This window comes from Zosterops lateralis (assembly GCF_965231275.1).
Source record: "Zosterops lateralis genome assembly, chromosome: 4".
In the NCBI taxonomy this organism is placed as follows: Eukaryota; Metazoa; Chordata; class Aves; order Passeriformes; family Zosteropidae; genus Zosterops; species Zosterops lateralis.
The window spans coordinates 8,345,707-8,373,618 of NC_139765.1; the positions used below are offsets into that span (position 1 = coordinate 8,345,707).

The 27,912-nt window shown below is 40.8% G+C and overlaps 1 protein-coding gene across 1 annotated transcript in view; it reads right to left on the bottom strand.

Moving 5' to 3' along the window:
• The window catches only part of SOX5 (SRY-box transcription factor 5), a 289,723-nt gene that overhangs the window by 11,347 nt on the left and 250,464 nt on the right, over nucleotides 1–27,912 (bottom strand). Inside the window, exons 10-13 of the mRNA XM_083859043.1 lie at nucleotides 25,995–26,172; nucleotides 21,165–21,337; nucleotides 5,403–5,511; nucleotides 4,348–4,521 (exon numbers count right to left, since the gene is read on the bottom strand). Of these exons, the coding sequence (XP_083715169.1) occupies nucleotides 4,348–4,521; nucleotides 5,403–5,511; nucleotides 21,165–21,337; nucleotides 25,995–26,172 (634 nt within the window). The remainder of the gene's footprint in view (nucleotides 1–4,347; nucleotides 4,522–5,402; nucleotides 5,512–21,164; nucleotides 21,338–25,994; nucleotides 26,173–27,912) is intronic.

Consider the following 27,912-nt stretch of genomic DNA (forward strand, 5'->3'; position numbering starts at 1 on the left):
GCTGCATGAGATGGAAATTTAGATTGGGGTTGTGTTGAACAACATTAAGAACTCAGGGTAAAGCAGATGAGCTCTGGAAAATGCCCAGATGTGGGTGTGCTTGGAAATTCTGCATGCGGGCACTGACACCCTGGTGTTTCAGCAAAGAAAATCCTAAGAGTTGGCCTAAATCTAGAGTTGTCTAATCACAGACCTGCTGAAGGCCATTAGGACCGCTTTTCCTGATGCTGCATTAGGGTTTTTTTTTATTAATAGAAAAGTTGAAAAGTTTGGTCTTTAAACAAATCTTGACATTTGCTTTATAAGATGTGAAGGGGATCTGCAATGTAGTGCCTCACACATATTTTGAGACAGACAGATGCACAGAAAGGTAAAAATTAAAGTCAGCTCTTGCAAAATTACCATGAAAATGCTCTATTCCAGCACAGTTTCTCTTCTGCTGTGCCATTTCATTTGCTGCCAGCCTACAGTTAGATCTACCCCCTCATGTGACAAGAAGTAGTGGGTAAAGTCAGGCAAACAACACAAGCCTTTGTTTTTGATCCCTGCAGGATCAGGGCCATAAAATGTGAAATTTTGATGCATAATATGTGTACATACAGTTACACATATGATATTTATACGTAAATTTTTATGCATGCATAAATAAATTTATACGTGCATAAAAACATAACAAATTATACATTTGTTTTATTTTTCTTCCTGAGCCTGCACACTCAAATACAACAAAAATCCTCGTAGTTTCACCTCTCTCCCTAGCAAACTTTTAATAGTTGCCTTTTGCAGTGATACCTCCTCTTAATATGACTTTACTGTTGTTACAAAATATACTAAACATAATTTACTAGTATGTCTTGAAGTATCATACATAATTAAACAAACAATGCTGTCAAAATAAATTTTAAAAAAGGGCATGCTTTCTGATGATAAACCATTGTTCTTAATAACTGATAATCTTATTTTCTTAGTAATTTACATAATCCAATCAATTCTCTGAACAGTTTTCATCTGAAATTTTGAAATTTTGAAAGATATGTAACTTTGATATTGAATTTCCACCCACAGGGTAAGCTATGAATGACTACCATCAATCAACATACTAAAACTTTTTAAAAAATATTTTATATTTGGACAAACTATGCTTGTAATAGCTTTATTTGTCATTGCTTTATGTGTCTATAAACACACAGAGGCAGGCATGGGTACCTATGCACAGTGCCAAACCCAAGCCCCAACAAGGTGTGATTGTAGAAATGTGAGAAACCTCTCTTTTGTAAGGGAAGATTTACAGTCAGTCTTGGAATGAGCTTCCTGCTCACCATCTGTGTTGGAAAGCTTTGAGTGGGTCAAGTATGCAAAGCTTTTCTCCTTGACTATGAAAACAAGAGCCCATTCCCCTCCCTGGATGCAAAATGACAAGCAGGCTTCTAGCACAATTCTCCCTGATGGGGTGGCTGAAGTATTTAGGAAAAAAACTCCCAAATTTGGAGACTTTGCAGCACCAAGCACAGCTCCTACCCCTAAACTGAGCTCGGGCAGTCAGAGCTGTGCCCACACAGCTGTGAACACATCTGGAGAGGGCAAATATTTGAGTCCAGGGCAGAAAAGAGATGCCCTCACCCATGCCCAGAGACTTGTGCTCCAGGCACACATATGCAATGTTCAGAGCTCTGCATACTGCTGATTTTAAGCCAAGTCTCTCTGACAAAAATTTTCAGCTGTTTGCAATATTCTCTAACTCCAGCCCATTAGACTGACATTTTTCAATGTGCGTACCTGAATAAGGCTGATTTTATGTTTAAAAAGCATTCTCATATAGACTTGTGTAATGTATAGCTATGTGTATACATTTGTATAAACACACATATACATTCCAAGAGAATTTCTGAAGCTAGTAATTAACTTCATTTTTCCTAAAATCTTTACATAGATTTCTCAGTGAAATTAATTAAAATATTTACTGAAATATCTAAACAATGCATTATTAAATTGATAGGGTCCAGCAGTCTCTATTTTAGCACTTTTTTAACAATTTACTAAAAAAACCATTATCCACAAGTTTAAGTTGCAATGAACAGATGGATGACAAACGTATGCACAGATGAATTTAGTGACAAATCCCTGTATCTAATTTTTATGCTCAAAACATAATACCACAGTGTCAAACATAATCCCTAGAGAATTCTAGCACTGGGAAGGGCACCTCCCCTCATTTTACTATAAAAATGACCCTTGATTGCTGAGAACTCTGTCTAAGTTACTCTGTGTGACAACAAGCTCTGTGACCTCAATCTGAAGCAGTGCTGCTGGAAAAGTGGGAAGGAAAAATTGTGGCTTTCTAATAAGGACACCCTAATACCTGGCTGAACTGTGAGCTTCTAATTGGTCACCCTATGGCAGTTAACAGACAGCTCCCTGCTGACTTCAAAAGACTGGCCTTTTGCAGCTGAGGGAAGAACTTTGTAATGCTTCTGTTAAGAAGCAAGATGCCAGGACATCCCTCGCTATTGCACACGTAGAATGAAAAAAAAAAAAAATAATGAAATGTGATGCTGTAAAGAAATAGAAACATCATCTTTCACTGTCTCAGACCTTGCTTTTCCCCATATCTGGCAGCAAAACAGAGAGTTTGGAGTCAGCTATACTGTCTGTCACCTCAACAGGATCTGTAATGAATTTGCACATTTTACTCCAACTACTGTATATCTAATCAGAAAAAGATGTCTCCATATCTCCCTGATCTAGCGCCAAATAGTAAAAGGTGATTCCTTATGTTAACAATTTCAGCAGAATGGTTTATTAAAACCAGATTTTAGGGTATTATAAAATGCTTAGAAGCCCTTTAAAATGTCAACCAGGATCCCCAGAGACTGCGTAAAATGTCAGCCCAGCTCAAGCGCCTGTTTTAAGCAGAATGAATTAGCAGCGTGCTGTCGGAGGTTGTTATCCAAAACAATCAGTTAAGAGGGAAAACATCAAGCTCCCTTTGTACTTTCTATATGAAAAGGGCCATTCAGAATGATCTTGTAGATTTCTGAAGCTGATTACTCAAAAACAGGTTTAACCAGGTCTACTCTCAATTTAGAAACAGACCAAAACTATTACTGCCCTGTCCTCCGGCTAATCACATCATACACCTCTGACCAGTATAATCACTTTTAACCAGTATAAGGTTATATTGCCATCAACATAACCAATTTAGCCTTCTAATCCTGTTCCCATAACTAATCTAATCATCTCGTGCCACCCTTTAAATCATGGGTTAATATCATCACATCTGCCATCCATGGCAATACATTTTGCTTCTCCAACCAATTCATCTCATTTCCACTTGCCCCCTGCTAACTTTTCATAATACCACTCTAATCAAGGTAAGCCTCAAACCTCTGACCATTCTAAGCTTGGCATATTTACCAGCCCTGCAGCTGGTTAACGCTGACATTATAACTGCACTACAACTCTTGAGCAGCCTGCAAAACCAGTGAGATCTGCAGCACAGGTAAACATGTTCCCTGCTTAGCCACTGGCCCAAGGGATGCTTGGGTCCTGTAGCTGTTTTTGCTGGTAAAAATGCAATATCTCTAATTTGGTTGCAGATGTATTATATTTCTGCTGAAAAGTAATTCACTGGCCTCAGTGAGCTTCATTATTCACCTACTGTATCATCCAGCACACCACAGAGGAGTAACTTAGGACAGAACATGGTCCTGAGAATCTGATCAAATAGTGAAAAACTTTCATCAAAGTTGGAAGACTTTGGCATGAGATTCAGCAGATGATGTTCATGAGAAATACTGATCAGGATGTGAAGAGCAGAGAACATGGAAATTAGGGTTTTTTTAAAATTCTTTTTGATATATGGAAGAATGAATAATCACACACTGTAGGAGAAGATCAGGTTCGAGAACCTGAAGGTGCACAGATCCATGGGACCTGCTAAGATGCATCTGCAGGACCTGAGGGAACTGACAGATGAATGGGTTAAGCCACTGTTTGTGTTGTTGGAAAAGCTGTGGCAGTGTGGTGAAGTTACCACTCTCTGGAAAAGGAGAAATATAACCTCCATATTTAAAAAGGAAAACCTGGGAACTACAGGCTACTCCATCTCTCCTCTGTGCAGGGCCCAACCACCACCACAATCTCAATAATTACAAAGACACAAGGATATTTCAGGTTGTGGTTAATACATACTGCTGGGCAGCACAGGGGAAACTCATACCACTGTTTTCTTGGTGCAGTGACTGGAGACCAAGAGAGAGAGACGCAATTCTGCTCTTTCGGGTGCTCAGCTAAACTCAGAATCTTTGCAAACTTTGCTCTGGGAGGGCAGAGCTCTGTCCTTCTTACCTAGTATCTTGCTGATGTTGGAGTTGTGCATGTCAGGGAAGGCCTGAAGGATCTTCCTCCGCTCGTCCTTGGCCCACACCATGAATGCGTTCATTGGGCGCTTGATGTGGGGCTCGTTGCTACCACGTCCTCGGGATTCCCGGTAAATCCGAGACTCTGAAACCCCTGCACTTCCTAAAAAAGAGGAAAAAGTTTCCAGCTTGTGTTTCAATATGCAGCTTCCTCTGCCACCAGTAACCAAGGTCAGGCGCTGCACATTCTACAAGTCAGTATTCACAACAGGGTTAATACATTGTGTATTGCCTGGTTTAGTTATTCTATTAATTCAGTATCACATAATATAGACCTGGTAAGGACTTTTGATTGTTTTTTAATACAAAGTACTAAACAGCTTTTCTAAGCCATCTTTTACTGCTTTATTACATAAAGCAATATATACTTATCAATGCAGGTTTACTGTTTATTTTCTTCCTTTCTTGCTCACAGAATGCTGGTCATATTATGTCACCTATCTTCTACCTTTCCTGAGACAGAAAGGAGGTGATAGATGGCAGTACTGGCGTTTCTTCTTAAGCAATTCTCTAACTAGCAAATGAATATTTACATACTTGCCTGTTTTAGTGCTTACATCTCCTTAACAATGTATGAAATAGCAGAGAAACAAATAAAACATTATTCTTGCTTCATCAAACCAACAAAGCTCCCACAGATGCAGAGCACACAGCACTTCCTGACGATCAGGTCTACACTTCATGGCTTCCTTGTGTGATCTCGCTTACCCCACGTACATTTGCCTCCTTTAGTCTCTTTTATTATCAGAAACACATTTTTGGTCCCATCTCAAGACCTTCGGTGGACAGAGGGAAGGCTAAAAATCATCTCCAGACCCAAAGTACCCCACAATTAATCACTTCGTCCTGCCTTGTTTCATAGCCACTTATTGCTAACACATTGTATTCCTCATGGGCCCCCAAAGCACTTGGATTCTCCCTCAGATCCTGCTGACACACACACACAAACTTGGAAAGAGGGAAAAGCCATTTATTTGTACTGACCGTCAGAATCCCCACTCATGTTGAAATCCATCATCGCGTGGCTGAACTTCCCATCTTCACTCTGTTTTACTGCCAGCTGCTGAGTCAGGGTCTCCAGTGTTGTTTTGTCCTATATGGGCAAAGATGACAGGATTTGGATCAGGAAAATAATGAAATATTTTAACTCCAAAGTTTGTATGTTATTTAGGAGGTTAACAGGGAAGCTAAATAACTACTGACAACAGTTTACTGAGCCATGTATTGAAGAATAAATAATAATGCTTTTTCTGGAAGAGACAGGGTTACAGACTCTACCATAAAGTCCTTTTTAAAACTTGCTTATTAGCTAATGATAAGCAAACTCCATAGTGTTGAAAAGATTGGCTTAGTTAGGCATGATAAAATTGGCTGCACATCTGAAGAATACTTCAACTCCCTGTGTTCCTGGGACTGTAAAGCTGGCCTGGAAGTTTAGGTGATACATGCTCTTTTGCAATGTATTTATTATTTCACTCTATTTCTAGCCTGCAATCAAAGTGCAGAGACATGGATGGCTTTGCTCTGTTTCCTTTTTAAAAGGCAGTATTTTAGGAAGCAGCCCATAGGGCAAAAAAAAAACCCAGTTCAAACTTATTCATGTCTTGGGAAAGGTCCAGCCTGAGTTAAGCATGATCCTTGGGCAGCAGTTTGTGTTCTTGTCCAGACTGTTTTGTCCAACCCTACTAACACCCCGTCTATCATTCATCTGGTCAGAACTAACTGTGAACCCTGGATTGCAACAGGCTGGTGTGTGCTGCCAATTAATCTGTCAGGCTGCAGTGGTGTCTAAAGACACTGCCAGAACAACATGCTAGGGCAATTAATTCCAATGTTCTCTTCAAGAAAACACCTCACTTCCCCCTGAATTGTTTGACTTTACAAACACAAAGGTGTTCCATTTTCCAACTGTTTTTGTTTTCCCAATGACTTTTGCTCATGAGCATTCTATCTTCCTGACAATCACATGTTTAAAAATAAATCTTTCAGGGAAGCAATACTAACATTTCAAAATCTCAGGCACTGTGCCTTTTGCAAAGCTAAGAAAACGACTTGATACAGCACGATAATGAAGTGGCTCCAGTCAAAAAAATTCTTTTGAGCTTCTTCCTGAAAGAAAAGATTTCTGTTTCCTCACTCTATTCCACTCCTGTTGACTGTAAAAGATCAATAAACTAAAAAAACTTTCAGTTTTCACATGGCAACTGTTCCATGTAGCCTAATAATGTCACTGGGTTGTGTTACACAAGAAAACAGAAAAGAGAACAATGTGAATACAGAAATGCTCCCTGCAAAGTGATGTCCCTGCATCTGCAGTTCAAAGAATGGTTCAAATTCATGTAAATCACTGCACAAAGATTTTCTCAAGAAGAGTTAGAAACAAGGCTAATCTGCTCAACTTTGTATGCTCACGGAGTTTAGGGAACATGTGGTTAGCTTTCCTATTCCTCACATTCATTTTCACTACGAATCCCTTTCACACTCCTGGTGCTCTGTCTATACCCTGACACTTCACCATGGAAAGCATGCAAGATGAGTTATCCTCTTGGTTTTTGCAGGAAAAGCTCACGCAGCAGACTCAGCCTATCCTAAGCAAAAGGGTTTCCATAACACTACGAGGCACAGGAGATCCAGAAAGCTTGGAGAAGCTTCAAATAAGCACCTGAACTACTCAAGCATTTAGCTTTACCAAACTCTTTGATCCACCATTTTTAACTCAGCTCTCATTTCCAAAGCAGCCTGTCAGAAGTCAAAAAGTCAGGAAAAAGTTGACTTTGTATTTCTTCCAAATCTATTGCAGATATATAATGGAAGTGAACAGTTTTTCCTCAGGAAAAAAAATCTATTTACTGTCAACTTTATAGTGCTGGAGTTCAAAAATTTTTATGTCAGGAATAATTTTAAAACATTGCCACCAAACTAGAGTGTAAAAGAGTATTTTCTCTTGTTGGCTGTATTATGGGGGAGGAGAGTTACTCTGCTGCAGACTTCTTCTGAAGCATGTGTAAACCTCTTAGAAAAACAGAGCTGAGAGCACAAAGGGCATGGGCTTAACAGCTTCTTCTTAGGGCAGTAAATGCAGCTCCTGGAGTCAGAGGCAGTTCCATCCCCAGCCACACTCTGCTGACATGATCTGATTGAGTCCCGAGGTCAGTGGCTACTCTGGAATGCTGCCTGTGAGGCACACTGCAGGTATGGCTCGTTCATCAGAGACTGACTTTACAAGCCCACAGAGCCTCTGCCACACTCCACCTTGGGCAGAGTTTAGCATTTGGAGGTCCAGCCATGCTGGATGAAGTGAGGGAGCACAGGTGTGATGGGATTATGTCAGATGAGCATGGAGCTCCATGCAGCCTCTGTGCATGTGATGCCTTAAGTTTTAGATATCATGCTTTTCAGATTCTGGGCTGCCTGGGGGTGCAGATCTGAGCCTCATATTAAGTGTTTGTAAGCTCTCCTCACAAAGTAGGGAGACAAAACATCCTTTTCCTGCTGCACACCAAGGACAACTTTGATGGCCAAAAGCACAAACAAAGTTGGTCTGAAGGGATTAACACGAAGATGGGACCTCACAACCTGAAACTGTAATTGGAAAATTTAACCTCAATATGCAAATGGACCAAAACTTACAAATGTGTGAGAATTCATGACCACTCAGCGATTTTGTGACCATTCTAAGTCCACCTTGGGTGTAGCCCTGGTCAGGCTCTTGTGTTGCCCAAGGCGTACCCTGAAGGCCTTTCAATAAATATCTACTTTATTCTCCAGCTCTGTCCAGTCTCTGCTCCAGGTCAGCCTTCCCAAGGCATCACATGGAGGTGGCTCTCCAGAGAACTGTAACATGATGAACACTCAAATCATCCTTTTAAAATGGTGACAATTTATTCCTTGCTACCTAAACGTGTAATTCAACCACCAATGATAAGATGGCAGCTAAAAAGAACTTCTGCATGACATCGCTCTTGAAACAGAGGATCAAAGCAGCCAGCTGAACTTTTAATATTGTTAATATTCAGAAATGTTTTAAGTCTAAAAGCACAAAGGCGATAATAAGTCTAAGGCCTGCTCTTGCCTGAGCCTCTGCAACAGCACATGTCCTGTGAGGAAAGGCTATGGGAATTGGGGTTGTTCAGCCTGGAAAAGAGAAGGTTTTAGGGTGATCTAATTGTGGCTTTCCAGTATCTGAAGGGAGCTGACAAGAAGGATGAAGAGAGATTATTTACAAGGGCCTGGAGTGACAAGACAATGGACAATGGCTTCACACGGAAAGACAGTAGATTTATATCAGATATTAGGGACAAATTCTTTGCTCTGAGGGTGGTAAGGCTTTGGATCAGGCTGCCCAGAGAAGTTACAGATGTCCCATTCAAGGAGTTGTTCAAGGCCAGGCTGGATGGGGCTCTGTGCAACCTGGTCTAGTGGAAGGTGCCCCTGCCCATGACAGGGCACTTGGAGGTATGTGATCTTTAAGATATATTCCATCTCGAGCCATTAAAAAAACTAACCACCCAACTGACCCCCCTCGAAAGTGCAAACAAAACAGTATTAGGAGAGCTGAAGGAGATCAGCAACACCCTGGCAGGATGCAAAAGCCTGACCAAAGGTCAGCAGTATTATGATTTCCTGTCCTACGCTGATTTTTCCCAGTCTTGACATTGAGAAACACTTTTACAATTACTAAATGTTTGAAAGTGGCTAAGCAGCAATCCCATGTTGTTTTGCCTGAAAGCATTCAGTTGATGACTTACTGCTTTTCATTTGATGGAAGCACCTATTTACCTTTTCTACAGAGTCTTTCAGTTTATGGACAAGTATTTATGGAACCTCCAAAGAAACAAAGGAGAAGTTTTTTTCTTCTCTGACACCAAACAAACTGGCAACCTGCTGATAACTGCTATCCCAGCCTCCCCTCACACAATCATAGAACCACAGAATGGTTTGGGTTGAAAGAGACCTTAAAGATCAACCAGTTCCAACTGCACCTCACCAACCCACAACAGACAAGGACATCTACATAATAACTTCAGACAAGAAGTCCACAATGATTTGAAGTTCATACAAAACCAGGACCTATTTATCATCATTATCATAACTCAAAATCAAATTACACGTTCCCAAAACTGCCACCACTCTGCAGTGTTGGATTAGCTGTTTAAACAGCAGCAAGATGAGGCCCCACCCAGTGACAACAGGTGGTTAGAAGTATGTTGAATTCAGCAAAACATCCCTTTGTTTCAGGTATGAAATGCTCTTCACCTCATGAAAATGCCAGGTGGCATCTACTGCAGCCTAGAACTAATATTGCTGGGAACAACAGGCAAGGTTGGTCCAAACCCAGGAAAGATGTGTAAAGAATTGCTTGTGAGACAAGCAATTCTAAGAATTAGACAGCACAAAGCAGCAAAAACAAATAGCAGGGAGCACTACTGTCCTTCCAGGAGAAGAAGCATAGCCATCTCTTGCTAAACATGAAGTGATTTCGAATTTCTGAATTTTGTATCAGACCTCAGAAGGCTGAAAGACATTTCATAAATATCTTATTTCTTTATGAAGGGCTCCCTAGTCATAATTTATATTGGATTGTAGGAGAGACTCTCTGCAGGGACAGCAAGAGCTCTGTTGACTAAATCATTTAAAATTCTAATGGGTAAACCAGAGAAGATAATACTGTAGAGAGCCTTCAATCTCAAAACAGCCCAATTGTTCAAGGTATAACCAGAGAAGTTTAATCAATAGCCACAATGTGATGAGAAGTTTCTAAAACTTTATTAATCAGAGAAATTACCCAGCCAAAGAAGACTGACTTGCACCACAACTCCTAGGAGTGCTCTAATTATATTTAAAAGAACAAAAACACATACACACATGGAATATGTCATGTAAAAAAAAATATATTAAAAATGACTAAGCACCACAAGTCAGACTCAGTTTTGTGGTCAGCTGCAAAAGTTAGTTGGCTCTCTGTCATGGATAGCTGTCGTAGTTTAACAAAACATTGATCTAAAAATGACAAGAACTTGGTTGCAGTCTCTTTCATAGAAGAAACATAAAACAAGAAGAGTCAAAACATATGTAGAACAGCCTGATCCTGTTTGCCAGAACTCCTCCCACTACTACATAAAAGTGAAGCAAAACCTTGGAATGCTTGAGAAATAAAAACATCCTGATAGATTTGCCTGCTGCCCTCCGCCCTCACTGCTCCCATCTTGTACCGGTTCATGGCACCAGTGCTCAGGGTGCACCTGAGACCATTTACACATCTACATTCCAGAAGGGCTCCACAGTCCTCCCAGAATACTGTGAATGCTGGGCATATGGCCGTGGATCCCTCCTCCCCCTCTCTGAGACATCCTTTTGGCTGGGGTGTTTGGCAAACTCTGCCGGCACTCTGAACTCCGTTGGAGTCGCGTTTTGGCAAGAGCTGTTTTTCCGATTGCATAATTCAAGGTTAGCATTTTTACTGAGGCAGTCCACTCTCCACTTTGCTGCTCCCCTCACCCTACCCCCAGCTTCCCTGACAGGAATGTTTCTCCTCTCAGTTTTGATGCCTGCAGAGAGAAACAGCCAATGCAGAATTGCCGAGGAAGAGTGTTTCAGGAACATAACATCGTATTCCCACTTTTCATATCCCAAGGGAACTGAAAGGCCAGGCAAAAATAAAGGTGGAGAGAGCCAAACACAGTTACCTGCAGAGTGCAAGGAGAAACTTGTTGATCATTTCTTGCACCTAGGAATTCCACACACACAGATGGACACAGCCTGCTACCTTTGCTCAGTGTCAATACATTAAAAAGAAACAGATGGTTGTCTGCTACTGTCCTTTTGTGTGTCTCATTTCTTCCCTTCCCCTCCAACTACTGTTTGTCCAGCTATTCCCCAGATCTAAATGCTAAAGGTGGTATTTTCAAATAGAATTGAGTTTTGAGGAGGTAGTTTTTATCTTAGATTGATGAGCAGGACCTGGGACAGTGTCTGATGGGGTTTGTGGTACTGAGGCACATCTTCCCCAGCAAGGAAGGATAAAACACATACCTTGGTCAACATGCACCAAATCTTAAAGTTTGGGCAGATCAATTGCTATGATTGCACGATAAAAGTCCACTTTATGACAGAAAAAACATATTAATTATTAGACAAGCTGGTGGCACCAGGTGTTACCCACTCTACCCTGTGGTATTTTCCTCAGCTCTCTAAGAAGTTAAAGAGTTTTACACTCCATCCAACATGAATGGACACTTTGTAAAAGCAATTTTTCTCTGCAAACCCTCTGCCTCTTGTAGTAATAAACATCAGGATAGCCTGAGCTCTAGAACTTCCATCCACAGTCTTACAAATGTGGAAAACATGAGGTAGGCAGGCATTACAGATGACAGAGAGCTGGTAGAACTTAAAGGGAACAAATGGCAATAGTGAGAGCTGTGCCCAGAGGTTTGCACATGATGAATTATTTGCATTCCGGACTCTGCTGCTGCATATTAATGCCATGGTATTTCAAAACAGGTACTGTGCACACTGTCTATGTCCCAGTCCAAACCTTGTTACAGCCCAGATCCTGTTACACCTCTAACTGCTGTAGGAGAATTTCCAGCTGTTTTCAGAGAGATCTTTGATTTAGATTTGGGTCTTTCCATGTCACCTTGCCCAAGTGTTCTTCACTCATCAGTGAACTACCCACAACATTTCACAAAGAAAGGCAGGATTATTAACTGTTTACCAGAAGGGAAACTGAGTCACACATTATGGGACTTGCCAAAGTTTTCTTAGTAAGACTGATACATATTTTAGTAACTGAAATTAGCACTCCTGAATCTTACAAAAAAAATTACCATCTCAAGCTTGTAATTTCTTTATGAGTATGGAATTGTGACTCTTGCTGATGGCACATGGTACCAAGGAAAGCAAAATAAAAATAAAGCAGTTATAGATCCACCACTGCAATGGACCTTGCTTAAGTAACGCCTGCAGGGCTGTAAAACTCATAAAAAGCACATGCATAAATGATAAAATAGAGTGAGACTTTCAAATGTTGACTCAGTAATTGTTAAACCCCTTCTGGCTGCACAATTTTATAGTCTTCTACTATACTAATGAAAACGCAAGAAACAACAAAGAAGGGGTTTAGCCTTCCAATTATATAAACTCTGTGGACCACCAAAGAAGATGAAAGATTATTTATAATGTCACAGCAAGTTATCATTTGGGAGATTTTTTTGTTGTTGCATCAAAGTTGAGTATGAAGAAACAATGCATTTACCACCCCCTCAGCTCTTTCAATCTTGCTTATCCAAGATCTCTATTTTTCATGGAATAATCCACCCACAGAATCTAAAAACAGCATTGGAAACAAGAAAATAAAAGAACATTCTTTATTTGTGGATCTTTCTGATTTTATGGTACTTCTTTCAAAATTATGACACGCAGTCTAAGTTGGGGCTACATCAGTTGCTAGAGGAACCATATCTTTTGGTTTACAGTACTTATTAAAATCCATATTGCCTTAATACTGCCTAGAAATCATTGCATCTGACTTGCAATCTACATGAAGTGTTCTACAGACTCAGTAGAGAGGTTTCTTGTGAGGTGTTATAGGGGAAAGATCAGAATGACCACAAAGACCTAGACATCTAATTACTCTTCTCTCAGGAACAGATGGACACCAATTCACAGAAAGAATTTGCTGAAACTTATACAGTCATTTTTCTTTGTTGTGTATTGTGGACACAGGGCTTCAGTTTCTAGGGGTTCTCAAGTTATTATCTTTAAAAGCACTGGAGGCATGACAGAGTCCACTGAAATAAAAAGAGGATTTTCCTCTTTTAATAACTTGGCAAGAGTCAGGCCCCTAATGTATTGCGGGGTTTTCAAAAATTTTTTTGTTTGGTTTTTTTGTTTGTTTGTTTTTGTGTTTTAAGATTCTTTATTTCAGAAAGAAAGAAAAATTTACTTAATTCATAAAGTGTATCATTTGGCTTGGAAACAAACTGATGGGGAAGTAGCAATTCTAGAGGACACTGAGGTCCTGCTTTTCTTTTGTTGTGGTCTCTGAGAGACAGAGCAAATCAGGACTTTTACATGAAAATGCACATAGGATTGGCTCAGCCCATTATTTTGAAGAAGGAATAAAAAGGAAAAGGAAATCAAAGCAGAATGATGAGATGCTGTTTCCTTCTTAGGAAAGTTGTTACAGCACAGGCACAGGCACTGACCTCAACCAGATCCAGCTGTAATCTGCTGACTGCAAATAGGTTAAGAGTTCCATGACCCAGTTTCTCATCCAGACTGCTTCTTGGGCTGACATGGCCTGTAACTCTCTGTGAATTGTTCAGTCACTGCACCTTAATTTCCTGAACTCCACAGGATGGAGATAGTGATGCTTTCCCACCACTGTGAGGAGTTTTGAGGTCTCTGGATGAAATGTGCCATGTAAATTTTAATCAGGGACTTCACAGCAAGTCAGAAAGCAGTGTGCTGTCAGCTGATCAGCGCGGAAAGAAAACATTAACTGGGGAGAGAGGTGGCACACTGAAAACGAAACAAGAGGAAAATCACAACCCACACAGGATTTCCTGGGAAGGAGGGTCTGCATGCATGCAAAGAGAAAGCAAGAACACAGTCTCTGCTTTCCTGGCAATTGTTTCATAAACAATGGGTGACTCAACTGCAAAGCAGTGGTACAGCCATTACAGACTACTTTTTTTTTTCTGTTTTTCCCTAGAAGGTATTCAAATTATGAAGGCTGATGTACCTTTGCTTACACTTCTTCCAGCCCTGCTGAAGAGGTCAGGCTGATTCCTCAGGAGCCCAAATGGACACAATTCATAGAAGAATCAGGCCCAGCCTCTGTTACACTGAAGAGAGGTACTGCACTGATGCTGGAGTCCATGAATGTGGTGAAAGCCCTACTGACTTGAGACATGTGATTATGTAAAAATAATAAAAAATCTCAGGAAGTAATAAGCTCTCATGGCTGTGGGGCACAGCTTAGAACTTAAACCCAAGGACTCAAAAAGCTCAAAAGTCGTAACGAGAATTCCCCATCACTCATATGTTTGTTCTTTCAGGAGGAAGTTGATCCATCTTTATTGGGTTTCATAAAACTTCCACAACAGTATAAACAGCTACAGTCCTCCCTGACCCACACTAGGCTGTGAATGTTTCCAATCTCTGGCCTTCGGAGTGAACAAAGTCTTAATTCCCACTTGGACTTCAGCAGCTACTGTGGGTTTAGGGCTCTTCCCTTGCCTCTCTGCCTGCTGCTCTCCTTAACTTCAACTGGAGTTTCACACACACATCTGTGGGCAGAATCCATCCCTCCCTCTGTAGGCTTCATTTTTTATGAGCTAACCCTGCCCATGCAGCCCTGCCGTCACACGGCACTAAGGACACACATAAATATCCATACTTAATCTTGTCTTTGAAAAATGCATCTGGGCATTTAATAAATGATGGTCGATCAGGAGGGGGAAAAAAAAAAGCAGTGTTTTAAAATGAAGACGTAAAATCCTTGGGGGAATAAGAAAAGTCCTTACTGCAGAATCTCTCCCTCTTATGTGTAGGCACTTGCTAACTGAGAGTAGTGGCATTGTGACAAAGGCAGCCAAACCAAAGGCAGGCTTTACTGAAGGAAAAGGGGGGAAGGGAGTTCTTCCACTGGCCATCTGTGAAAACAAGGCATGTGGCCATTAAATGCAGAGGCTGTAAATATAAATATACACAAGCTCCACAAAGCAAATGAAAAAAAAAGAAAAAAAGAAAAAAAAAAAAAGGAAAAGAATGGGGAGAGGAAAGGAGTGGACAGATAATACATGGATAAACTTTCAGCTGGAGTGAATCAAAATGTTTATTGCTTAATGTGCTTAATGTTGGGCAAAACCAATTCTGATCTTTGCAGCATGAAAGCCTGACCTGTGTTTTTTTAACTAAATTTGTGAAAAGTTTCAGGAGAAATTGCAGTGGGTACAGTAGCCCTGTTGAACAGGACTCCTTGACCATGATGATCCTGCTGAGGCTGCTGACTGGGCTTACTGGAAGTCTGACATCTGGGTAATGGATGGGTGATGACATAATACCTGCTTGACTTGTCAAACATTTTGAAAAGTTTTGTGCTCTGTGCTGATAGCAGGAACAAAGAGCACTGCAATCCCCACACAAGAATTTCTGCTGACCAAGAACTTCAGTGAAACAAACTTAGAAAGAGAGTAAGGAGAGATGTAATAAGAGGGGGATATACAGTTGTTGGGATAACACATTAACTTCTGTGCTGTGGGACTCTAACAGGTCATTGTCTGCAGGACACAACCTGGTCCCCACACTGTACAACCATCAGTCCAAAGGGATCTCTGCTCACACTGCAAGGAGAGAACAAAAATATTACAGTGATCAGCTCTGCTGAAGATTTACAGGCCAGTGGGGAACAGAGTGGGCTACAGGATGTACCCATTAGGTCTGCTGAACTTGCAGGGAGAAGTGTGGATGTGTTTAATATCTGTGGGTGACACAGCCTCTGCTAGTCCTTGAGAATGCTGAAATAAAATTTTCCAGTAAAATACGACGGAGATTATGAAATTGGGCAGGTTTCAACTCTTGCAAAGTGATTTGGCTTACGATGTTAGTGTTGTGCCTCTGGACTAATTTTCAGTGGATTTCTCCTGTTTGGGAAGCCTAGCTCCCACTTTCAATCATTACAACTTACTCAATCTAGTCTGACCCATAGTCTCTCAGTGTCTGCAGCAAGAACAGTGTTACAGTCTGTTCTACCAACCTTCTCTTTTCTTCTCCTGCCTGCCCTTCTGTCCTGCAATTTTCCCTTGACTTTCTGCTTCAAATCTAAGCAGCAGGGGAAGAAAAAAAAGTTATTGAAGCAAAATTCTCTACTGCAAGAAAAATTTAAATGTCATGTGTTAAACCAACTAGCCCTTATGTGTTTAGTAAAGTGAGCTCCAGTGTTTTATTTCTCAAAGGCAGCAGGAACTGCAGGTTTGAGATTCTTAATATTCCCCTTCTTCCCAAGGGGAGAGCAGGGACAAAATTAATTTCAGCTCAGCGGATCACAGTGGCTTCTCAAGAGTTAACTCTGCTATCCCCATCCATCAGGCAGCCAGCGAGGCATCAGAAGGAATGATGGATGTAAAATTATTACAGGGCTGCCACCCGATATACTTTCTGCCATTTGTAACTAACGCTGGAACTGACACACTTTTTTCATTATTAAACATCCACATTAAGTCAACATTGGTCACTGTCATTTCATGTTTGGCACTTTCTTAAGGGGAAGAGGGAGAGGTGGGGGTGGGAGTGGGGAGGATGGTGGGAGGAGGGGTGAGTGGGAATGGGAGGAAAGACATCTTGAACCCGGTGTTCCATAAGCATGAGTAATAGGCTCCTGCTTACAATGCTGGAATAAATATTGTTACAAATAGCTATTTAGTCACAACCCAGCAGACAAGTACATGTCAGAGCCTTTTAAAAGGACACACTCCAAGCAATAACAGGGAGAACTTGTACCACAGGTTGAGACACACCCCCAGCACGGGGATGGAGGGGGGTGTATTTGAATGCACTCAGCCTGCAGTGTGACTCCATCCCTACACATCAGAAAGGCTCCTGTGGCTGTGTGTCCTTACACAGCTGTCCCAGCCACTGCCAGCACTCAGAAATCAGTTTGTGCCTGTGCACACATGTCCAAATACCTGCTTGTGTGCCCTTCTCCTCCTCCTCTGCCACAGAGGACATCCCTGAGAGTCTGGCTGCAGTGGGGGAGTTCCTGGCTAGAGCTGTGAATGTTTGTGTTGGGCATCCCTGAAGGAGTGCACTGTAGGCTGGGATGCATGCACACACATGCTGGCTCTTTGTGTTTGTCTACATCTCCCTTGCAGTTTTGGGGCTGAACAGAGAGGCCAGAGTTCCCTGGCTGCTGCTGCCTGTTGTGGTGTTTACCCCAGCTGAGCTCTGAGCTCTGAGTATAATAGGTAACATTGTTTATGTATAGTACGTATCAAGCTATAATTAACTGTAGATGACAATTACAAATAAAGCTATGCTCTCGGGTTTCCAAGAAACCACAAAAACACACTCTTCTCATTTAGACAAGGAAAGGCTTCCAAGAAAAGTAATGTAAAAATATGTTTTACTGCATTTGCAATTAAAATAGGTTTTAGTCAAATCCACGTTCATTGTGATGCTCAAAGTTTTTACTGTAATCCTCTGAAAATCAAATCCGTCAAGATGGTCCAAGTTGGATGCCCAAAAAGTGACTCACCCAAATCATCTTAGCCATTTTTAAAAATATTTTCTTATGTATGACTCCTTTTATACAGTTTCGCTCTACTTCCCCAAAATTCCCGTCTGACTACTGCCTTAGCTGGCTGTCTGGCTGTCCACAGGGATCAACCCATCTGGGAACACGAGCAAGAAAACAGGACACATATGAAGAGCCCAAAGAGCTTTAACAGAGACTCCCAAAGATGATTTTCCAGCCCCAAGCCTGCCCAGCTACCCCTGGCAGACAAATCCCCACCAAGAGTCTCCCATATATGTTGGGAATGGCACAGAGCCCACCTCCACCGAAAGGCTGCAGAAGCAATTCTTGCAACAAAAAGCTCAGCAGTTCTCAGAGAATCATAGGTCTCCAAAAGTACACTACCCACTGCAGCAAAGAAGGGAGAAAAATGTGGGATAGCTCTGAATGAGTGTTTGTTACCTATAAATAATAATATGCATTTCAATGTACTAATATCCTCAGGGATACAGAGATATATGTTAGGTTAAGGCTCTCTTAATTCCACCCCACATCTCCAATTCTCAGGTCAGGAAGCAAAAGTTACAGACATGATGTCCCAAAAGTTCAGGGGCTGCCACTAAGTCCCATGGTGGGGACCTTGAACTTCTGAAAAGGGAAACTCCATAATAAACAAACCTGTAGCAGTATTTCTTGCTAACCACATTCCCAACTATCTAATTCTCTGCCTCTGAAAACAGAACACCAGAAAAAAATTAATTAAAAATGGCAATACTTGCTTTCCTCTCAGATCTTGCTCTTAGTGAGAAAACCTTAAACTCCTAGAGCAAAAAGACACAAAATTTAGGAGTTGGATTGTTAGTCTGGATATGAATTTCATATATTGAAATAAATCACAGAATCAATTAGGTTGGAAAATACTTCTGAGATCATCGAGTTCCAATCAGTGAGCCCCAATAAAGTTTTAGCATTAATTGTATCAAAATCCCCAAAGCCTACAGTTGCTTTAGAAAAATTTTCTATTCAGCAAACCATTTTTTCTTCCTGCTACCTTGTAAAAAGAACTCCTGTCTGCCCTCCACGAGCCCACCAGGAGGTATGAATTAGAGAGGAAAATAAACTTCAACTGAGGTTGAGGGTGTGAAGTGAAAACAGAAGGAATAAGGAGAATCCCAAGAATAGGAAAGTAACAGAATAAAGTGAATGCAGATGGTTCCACTCCTGTTACTTAATCAAAAGGCTGTGCAGAGTCACTAGAGCCAGCATAAAGTCATGTGTTAGAACAACAGCTGATCTGTATTAAAGAAGATTAACTCGCAATGCCATGGTGGAGGGCCTGGGATTATTTTATGTGCTTCCATTGCCGAACAAGCCGTCAGCACAATTACTGCCCTCCGATGTGAATGACTGATCTGTAACCACAGCTAAACAGCATGCTGCTTAGGGGCCTGGGTGCTTCATGAAGATGAATTTCCATACCATCAAAGTGCTTTTAATGGGCTTCCTGATCCAACCACAAGGCCTGCTTTGCAAGTATATAGAACTCAGGATGAAGGCTTCCTGTCCAAAAGGATTTGGTCGGTTGTCACTTGACAATTCCCAGCCAGCACAAGGGAGGAGAGGGGGGAGATAGGTAGAGTTGCCTCTGCTTTGGAGGATTTAAAAAAAAAAAAAAAAAAAAAGGAAAAAGAAAAAAAAAGGGTACAGATGCTTTCTGAATGCAACCAACTGCTGTATCCACAGCTGAATTCAATGCGCTTAACAAATAACGGCAATTTAGCTATGCTTGCGAGGAATAGCTTGAGTCACTTTGCATTAGCATCTGGCTGAGTGTTAAAGTCATTTCTACATGGGGAGCAGAGAAAAGGAATTTCTGCTCCGAGCATCCTTTCAAGAATGCTTAAATATTTGAATATAAATTCCTTTGTGCTTGTGATCACTTCTTCTTATATCTGACACTCTGCTTTTCCCCTTTCCCTTCTGGTGCTCTTCTCTGTGAAATGCCGTAAACATGCTCCATCCCTCTCTTTCTTTCTCTCTCCCCCATAGCAGCACCCTTATTCTTCTGAGAGAGACTGTGTGAACTGCCAGATACCTATCACACTGACCTCTTTTTTCCTTCCCCTTCCTCTCCAGAAAGTGCATGAAATTGGAGTAATTTCTACATCACTGACACCCAGGATAGGCTGAGGAAAAAAGTACAGCGGTGAGAGACTCACATGTACATTTAACATTCATTACACAGGCTGCTGGCTTCTCACAGCTTATTGATCAAACTCCATCTAAAACCAGGGAAAATGGAAAGCTATCCAAATTAGCAATCTGCTCATTCTGGACAATATTGTTTGACTCACAAGCTTCCTAGGACGACTGGATTTCAAGTTTCTGCTAAATAGCTGATCATTTTTATTCAATCTATTTATCTGCCTGTCTCAGTGAATTGCACAAGACCTTACAGTGGAAGTGGTTTCAATTAAATGCAGTTGACACCAAATGTGACAACAGAGATCCTTGTACTGCACAACAACAGGCTGTATCACCTCAGAAAATACTGCAGGGAAGGAGAGGAGCAGAGGAGAAAAGTCTTGCTAAGCATACGATGCTGAGAGACACACACCAGAGCTGAGATGTGTATCTTAGGTGGCAGCATTGTAAGGACAGCTCACTGTAAACGTGGCAGCAAACACTGGCAGGTCTATTTATCCTCCATAAGCCAAGGTAGTGCACAGAAAGACATCAGGCACTTACAGAGAAAAGAAGCAAATCACAACCTCACTGACACACATGACAGCTAGAGCACATACGAATTTTACTAAAGAATACCCACTTTGTTGGTATTTTGTTATAGCATAGCTTCACAGGCCAGTCCAAAAGCAGAAGGTGGAAAGGCCCATATGTTCTGCTGCCTCTAAGTTTCACTGCAAATATTTGGTGCAGTTTGTGTTGTCAATTCTCCGCTTTTCAATTTTGTTAAGTCATCTAACATGACATGACAGTGCTACATTGCAATGGTCACAAAATATCATATATGACGACCTCACAAGGCTAAATACCCAGAAGCTGAGCCTGAGTATCAGCAAAGCTTATGTTCCTAAAGGAGCTTGAATATTTCCAAATCCAGCTCATCTCACAAACACATGTAAGCATTTCCATAAAGCAAGATTTCCACTCAGACCCAGAGATTTCCAAGATCACCTTCTCTTAATACATGTTGACAGGCTGGAACAGAGAATTAGTGGTCTCCAAAGTTCTTGTGAGGGCTTTAACTATCTCTACCTCCTCCCCACTCTCCCCCAGGAGTCTCCAGGCCTCTCTTTCATGTCATCTTTTGGCTGTGGTTTCCATTTTGCTTTTCACTTTTTTTTTTTTTAACTATTCTGTCTCACAAACAGGGAAGGAAAAAACAGAATAAGAAAAAGGAGGATGAGAAGGAAGGAAAAACCCGCGTATCTGTGGGGAGAGGGACATGAACACTCTGACCCATTGCAGAAGGAGTCTGGGAAACTCACTTTTTCTGTCCTGCAGTTATTGAGACCCAGGCTGTTCACCACGGCCACCTTCCCATCCAGCACCTGCTGCTCCCTCCGTAGCTGCTCCTTCATCTGTCGGGCCTCCTGGATTGCCTTGGTAACAGCATCGTGGTCATTTAAATAACCTGACGACGTGATAGAAGAAAGGATGTCTTAAAAAAAGAAAGTTACAAGAAAACACTTTAGCTCTCGTCAGTGGAATGCAGTTCATCGTTATTAATGAGAAAGAGTTAAAAGGCAATGCCCACAAACCTGTCTGTGCTCTGTAATTCTGTTGTTGTTTATGGCAGAGCCACCTGGACATAAAGCACGAGAAACCTCGGTGCCAAAACTCTCATTCCTGCTATTTGATCCCATTAGTTTCAATATTTCCCTGACACTGCAGAGGTTAGCCCCGTGGTTTGTATGCAGCAGGATGTAACCGGATAAGAGTTAGGGGAAGCTTTGATCATGCCAGCAATCCCAAACTCTTAAAAATAGACCGTTTCATTCTTCCCCTTCTTAAAACTTGTGAATACATTAAAATAAACCACAGGTGGCGGTGGTTTGCTATACATATGAAATGCATAATGGCTGAGAAGAAAAACCTCATCCACTGAATACTCCCCACCACCACCTGTCATTCATAAATGTACAAGAAACCACAGCTACACGGACCTACATTCCCACTCCTATTCATGCTGCTAATAGTAGGTCAAATGTCCACTGTTTTGCTGCAAATTCACAGCCTAGGGCTTAGCCTTAGTAGTCACTGAATTATTTCCTTTTAAAATGTTACAAGCATCACCGGCACAGCTAATACTATTTAATTTTAAATGTTGACACTTTGTCATTTTTTTTCTCCTTTAGCGTACTGTAGATTATACTTATTATGATCTGCATGTGATTTGTAGGATAGAATACTGATGGGAGACTCCGAGCCCCGGTGTATTTTTCAGATATTAAAGTAGAGGCTAATATCTATCAACCTCCCTCTCCCCCTCCACATCCCCACACGTGTGCGCGCACACACACGCACACACACTTCTTTCTGTCTTTTAACTAGGGCATAAAAATGGCATAAAATGAATCTGTAATATGAAATTGCCCAGAAAAGGGACTTCTGTTTGTGACATGAGGCTAAATCTAACCAGATCCATTGGTGAATTGTGACAGATGGAGGGACTGTGAGACAGAAGGCAGGCACTAATCACACACAAAATGACCGGCTTGCCTCAACATGTTCCATGGATTCCAGCAAACTTTACACCCTAATCCATTTTTAGAACAAAAAACATCTGGGCCATAAATCCTCTAATCTGCCAAAACACGCTATTAAATCCCATGATTTGTTGAAAAACACTAAGATTAAAGAAAGGAAATATAAAATGGCTAACTGCCGTGTTAGGAAAGTGTTATTAATACTCTTTCTTTGTCTCAATTATGAATGTTCTGTTCCTAAAGAGCCTTGTCTAATCATGTCAGATTACACATCCCCGTTGTATTGCTAGACTCTTCTATCTGATCTGCTGATTGCCAAAAACGTGGGACATTGTCTTGCTGCTTAAAACATTTCTGAGGAAAAAGCTGATGTCAGATTAGTTCAGTGCTGTGCTGCTGTCAGGATTTTAGTTTGGTTTGGGGTTTGATTGTTGTGGTTTTTTTAGACCAGAGACAGAGTGGGACTGGTACTTCCGTCTCCCTTGGAGAACAAAAGCTAGAAAGAAAAGTTCCTGTGCAGTTTGAATATTGTTAATTGTACTAATAGCTAGCTTTTGGCTAAAACCCCAAGAACCCTGAGAGTTTTATATGAAATTACTTGAACCACATTGCTTTTATCAAACGACCCAGTTGAGTAATTCCCAGCCAATGGAATTCCAGTAATTCCAGTTTTCCCAGCATAAGGAAGAATATTGCCTACACTAGCACAGTGGTACCAGCTGATTCTTTTTTTTTTTTTTAATTTCCATTTTACCAACTTGCCTGGTTTCTTCCCCAGTTTGCATCTGTTAACCTTTGCATCTGATCAACCTTGCATGTAGTCAGAATAAATTAAAAAGGAAGCAAATAAACAAACAAACAGCAGCATTAGTGCTGCTTTTGCTGTTGTCTAGGTATAATACTTTCAATCTGTAACAGAGCCAAATTTGCCTAGAAACTGGAATTCATGCCCTTCTCCAGACTATTTGGCTTTTCCTGAATACTGCTATCTTTGAGACAGTTTGGCACATGACAGTGAATAAAAGCAAGCACTCCTTATGTTTTTCAGTAGCTGCCAAGATGCTGGTGTGCAGGGAAATGATTAATATAGAAGCGAGTTGAATGTAAATTATTGTTGTTTAGGGTAGGTGGTGAATTATTGACAGAGAGGGGAACTGCATTACATAAAATGAACTTAGTTCCAAGGATTGCCAAACTAGCACAGAGATGTTGCAGATAATGGCAAAGAGCAGAGAGAAGTTGTTTCTGTTTTTAGTACACGGACATATGCCTGTTACCAAAAAGAAATGCTTGGATTTAAAGTCATACATGAAGCCATGACATTTGTGACTGCTCAGTCTGTAGCACAATTTATATGCTATAGGGATAGCTCTGGAAAGGGCTGTGGAGCTGTATGCCTGAGCGCAGCTATGCTGATAATCTCTGAGGCTCTGAGCTCATGTCCCCCTGAAGAAAACTGAACAATACACAGGCATTTCTCCACGTCATAGGAGCCAAGGAGCCTCAGGAGCTGCTTTCAGAGAATAGCTTTAATTTGAACTTAATGGTGGTGAAAAGTGGCAGCTCAGCTGCATCCCAGCAAGGTGGGCTGTGCACACCTAGGACAGACAACCTGTGTCTTGTGCTGACAGCTCCAATCATTCCAGTGGTGGAGGTGACTGTCTGACAAATGTGTGTTTCCCAGTGGCTTTTTGCAGAGGGATTTATTGCTCAGGATGAGAAAGTGATCCAGTTTCCCTACCATGTTAGGAACCTTTGTAGCTTTGCTAAAACTGCTATCAAGATTTTTCATGGTGTAGCTCCTGCTGGAGGGGTGACATGAAATTCCATGCTCACTTCAAGATCACCAAATAGTTTCATCATGGCAATGAGTTCTACTTGCTGTAACTGGTGTTGGATCTGACCTAGCAGTTAGCAGGAGACTTTGTAGGGTGTTCAGGAGCTTTTCCTTCCTGCAGTCCTCCATTAAAGGATAAACCTCTACTAGAAGCACACTGTGTCCATCCAGCTCCTGCACCAGTTAAAGACAGCTTATCTTATATATACAGCATGCACAGTGATACTGCTCAGCAACCTCAAAAAGTCACTTTCTATATTTGTAGCAGAGAGATATACAGCAGTGAACTCTATGTCATTAACAATAACTTAAGTATGTTATCTTTTGCTCCACAGTTTTCCATGGTTTATTAATGGTATAACACATTAATTCTCCTTACAAGAGTGACCTTTAAAGCTCTGTTCATCCTCACAGCTTTTATCCAATTACATCATCACTCATTAAAGGTACAGCATTTCAAAATCTGCACCTTGTTAAAAGAAGTAAATTGTAGGGGTCTCAAACCTATGGAAAATGTCAGGTGTGTAGGGAAAGGAGATTGGAGGGGGGAGAACAGGAGATGTCTTGCCACTGAAATGTGAGTCAGATGCTTAACTTCCCATAGAAATATGATGTTCCCTCTACTCAAGGACAAAAAATCTTATGTGAAAAAAATGAAATTCAATGCATTGTGCATAGAGAACAGCAGGGTCAAGCAAGTTAAAGATGAAATACATTACTATCTATCACAGTTAAAGAGTGTAGGGTTAATAACAATACAGACACTAACAATTAGTAATGTGATATTTAAAAAATATTTATATAATTCTAATGTGTCATACTAAATAAGTTTTACTGCCTAGCACTGCTGTATCACAGACACAGCTTCTGATAGGTTTGACCTATGGCTTCTTTTCTGGTTTTTTGTGCTAGTCCTGAAAGTGGCCAGGCAGGAGATGCTTTTGGAGGAACACAACAGATAGTAGAAAAAGTACATCTGCCTCACTCAATTCCCAAAACGGAACTTGATTTACATAATGAAATCTTGATTCAGGTTATACTCAATCACTTCATGGAATACATTTCAGTTAGAAGGATCAAGAATGGGGTGTGTACACATTTTCCTTATACACACAAAGAACAGTCCCTTTAACACATCAGATTTATGAAATTACCAATAAGACTGTTACTATTTAAATGGTCTTTAGGCAAAGACATAAATTTGGCAGGAGGAATAATTATTACAATTTTCTGGAATGATGTTAAAAACAGCCAGTCAAGAATTTTTGCAACATAGAACAACAAATTTGGGGTTTTCTTGAATGAACATGGTGATTGCTTTGCTTATTACACTGAGGTAAAATAATATTCCATTCACCATTTGGACGAACTAAGGGTTAAACTTGTAATTTTGGAAAGATATAGAATTTTAACTTTAAGAGCTGTTTTTGAAAGTTCAACCATCACTTTTAGATAACATAGTGCAATATAATGGGTCTTCAATGTCCACCATTAGACAGATCACTGTCTTCAATGTGTGCAGCATTTATGAGAAGTTAAAGCAGCATCTGAAATAACACAGGCCTTTGTTTTCTGAGCCTGTGAAAGTTAAAATACCCTCCTGAAAGGAAAGTCTCTGTGAGTTTCTTCACCCACACCAACCAACTGGAGTATTATGGTCAACCTGAGACAGCTCTTGGCTCACTGCCTGGCAGTGGCTGATACTTCCCAATTCCCCCTTTCCATGAGGAGCAATCCCTGGTTATGAGTGGGATATACACAACTGAGCTCACCTATTGTGCTGCCTCTGGCCGAAGGGCTCGCTAATGTTGCTGGCACCGAGGACTTTAGTGAACTGGTCCCGCTGTTTATTCTCAGAGCTGGCATGTGAGGGGAGGTGGGTGACGTGGGAGATTTGCCATCAGATGTCTTGGGTTTGGCTGAAAGGTTCAGAGGCTGGGCCACTTCATCCTGCGACAAGCAGAGGAGAGAAGAAATGTTATCACCAAAGTGCTGTTGGCACAACGACGCCCAAGCCAAGACAGCGGCTTCAGCTCCTATGAACTCCTAAACCTGAGAGGTTGTATCACATATATGAAGATCAAATGTGATGCCATCTTGTCACTCTAGTTTGGAACTGAAATGACTGATAAACTGGAAAATTAAAGTGACATGATCAGAGAACGTCATCCATTTGCACTTTGTGTGAGAGTTGTCTCTGAAGAAATTATTCCCATCAACAAGACATTTGCTTCTATCGTGAAAATAAAGAGCAACTTTACAGTTTTACTTTATTTTGAATCTTATATTCATTAATGAAGTAAAAACTGAAGACCATTTTCACTTAAAACTCAATCACCACTAGCCAAATTAGGCAAACAAGTGAATGGGGGTTTAGCTGAGGGGTTTTTATGGTCTTTGTTTTGTGTGCCTTTTCTTTGGGTTTTGTCTTGTATACTTCCTCCCCTGAATTTCCCAGACTTAGAAATGCAAGCACAAAAACACCATAGGAAATAAATATTTCTCTTCCACCTTAACAAATTCTGAGATAATAACTTGGTTAATTCTGCACATGCCCCTAGATGTTTCTATCTGTTGCAAAGTTGAACTTCTAGATTTCAGCAATTATTATGTGAAAATACAAAAATTGGGTGACATTTTTTGCAGGGTAACTGGAATTATCTCTAAACCTGTCTTGATTACAGAGTGACAGACAGTGCTATTAAAAACATTAAAATGCATTATAATGTATTCTCATTTGACCAAAGTAAAATACAAAAAGGAAAAGAAAAACAAAGCAACAGAGGAAGGAGAAAAGGATTTTCAACAAGGGGAGCATTTTAGAAGTAATTTTTAACTGACTTTTATATAAGCAGAACTAATGGATGTGATATTAGATCAAATCATCACATAATAGCTCAGCTCTTGTCTGACATTGTGACTTAAGAAAGTCGTCTTTTAGCTACAAGAAGTGCTACATCAGACAACTGGGTTTCAGCTCTAGGCATTGAAGAAACTGATTCTGGTCTCCTTAAATTGGAAGTACACTTAGTTTTATAGAATTATTCCTGACTTATGACAATGCAAAGCTGAGTGAGATTAGACTCAACTTTTGGTTTTTGTGTTTTGGAGTAATTTTTTTTGTGTTTGAGTCCTTTACTGTTACTACCAAAATCTCTGTAACCATCATGTAAGAGCGATCCCTTTCCACACAGGGGGTGTGCTGCAGTAAAGAAGGAATTTTGTAGCTGCCTATTGCTAAGTATGATGCAGATGTCTCCAAACACAAGACAATTCTGCAAAGCACTGTCATGTAACTTTTCCGTTGCCTCTGAGCGAAGCACCTTTGTTATATTTGATTATATTTCTACATTTGGTTATATTTCTACACAGTTTTGTGACAGTCATAGCAGATAAACATTATTAGAGGCGTTGTGGACAAAGCTGTCATCCTTAAAGTGATGTTGAAGCCATCCTAGAGGCGACTTGTGTGTAAAATAAATAGGAAAAAAAATCAGTACATAAAATTGCCTTAGGAGACTCCATACTATACTATCAGAAGCGAATTAGGTACCTAGATGGCAGAATTCTGTTGATCTTCTAGGAGATTTAGGCTGCAGGGTTAAAAATGTCACCAGTAAAACCGGTATTTGACATTTTTAGAAGGGATTTGTTACTTTACAGAAATACAAATCCATTGTACTAGAATAC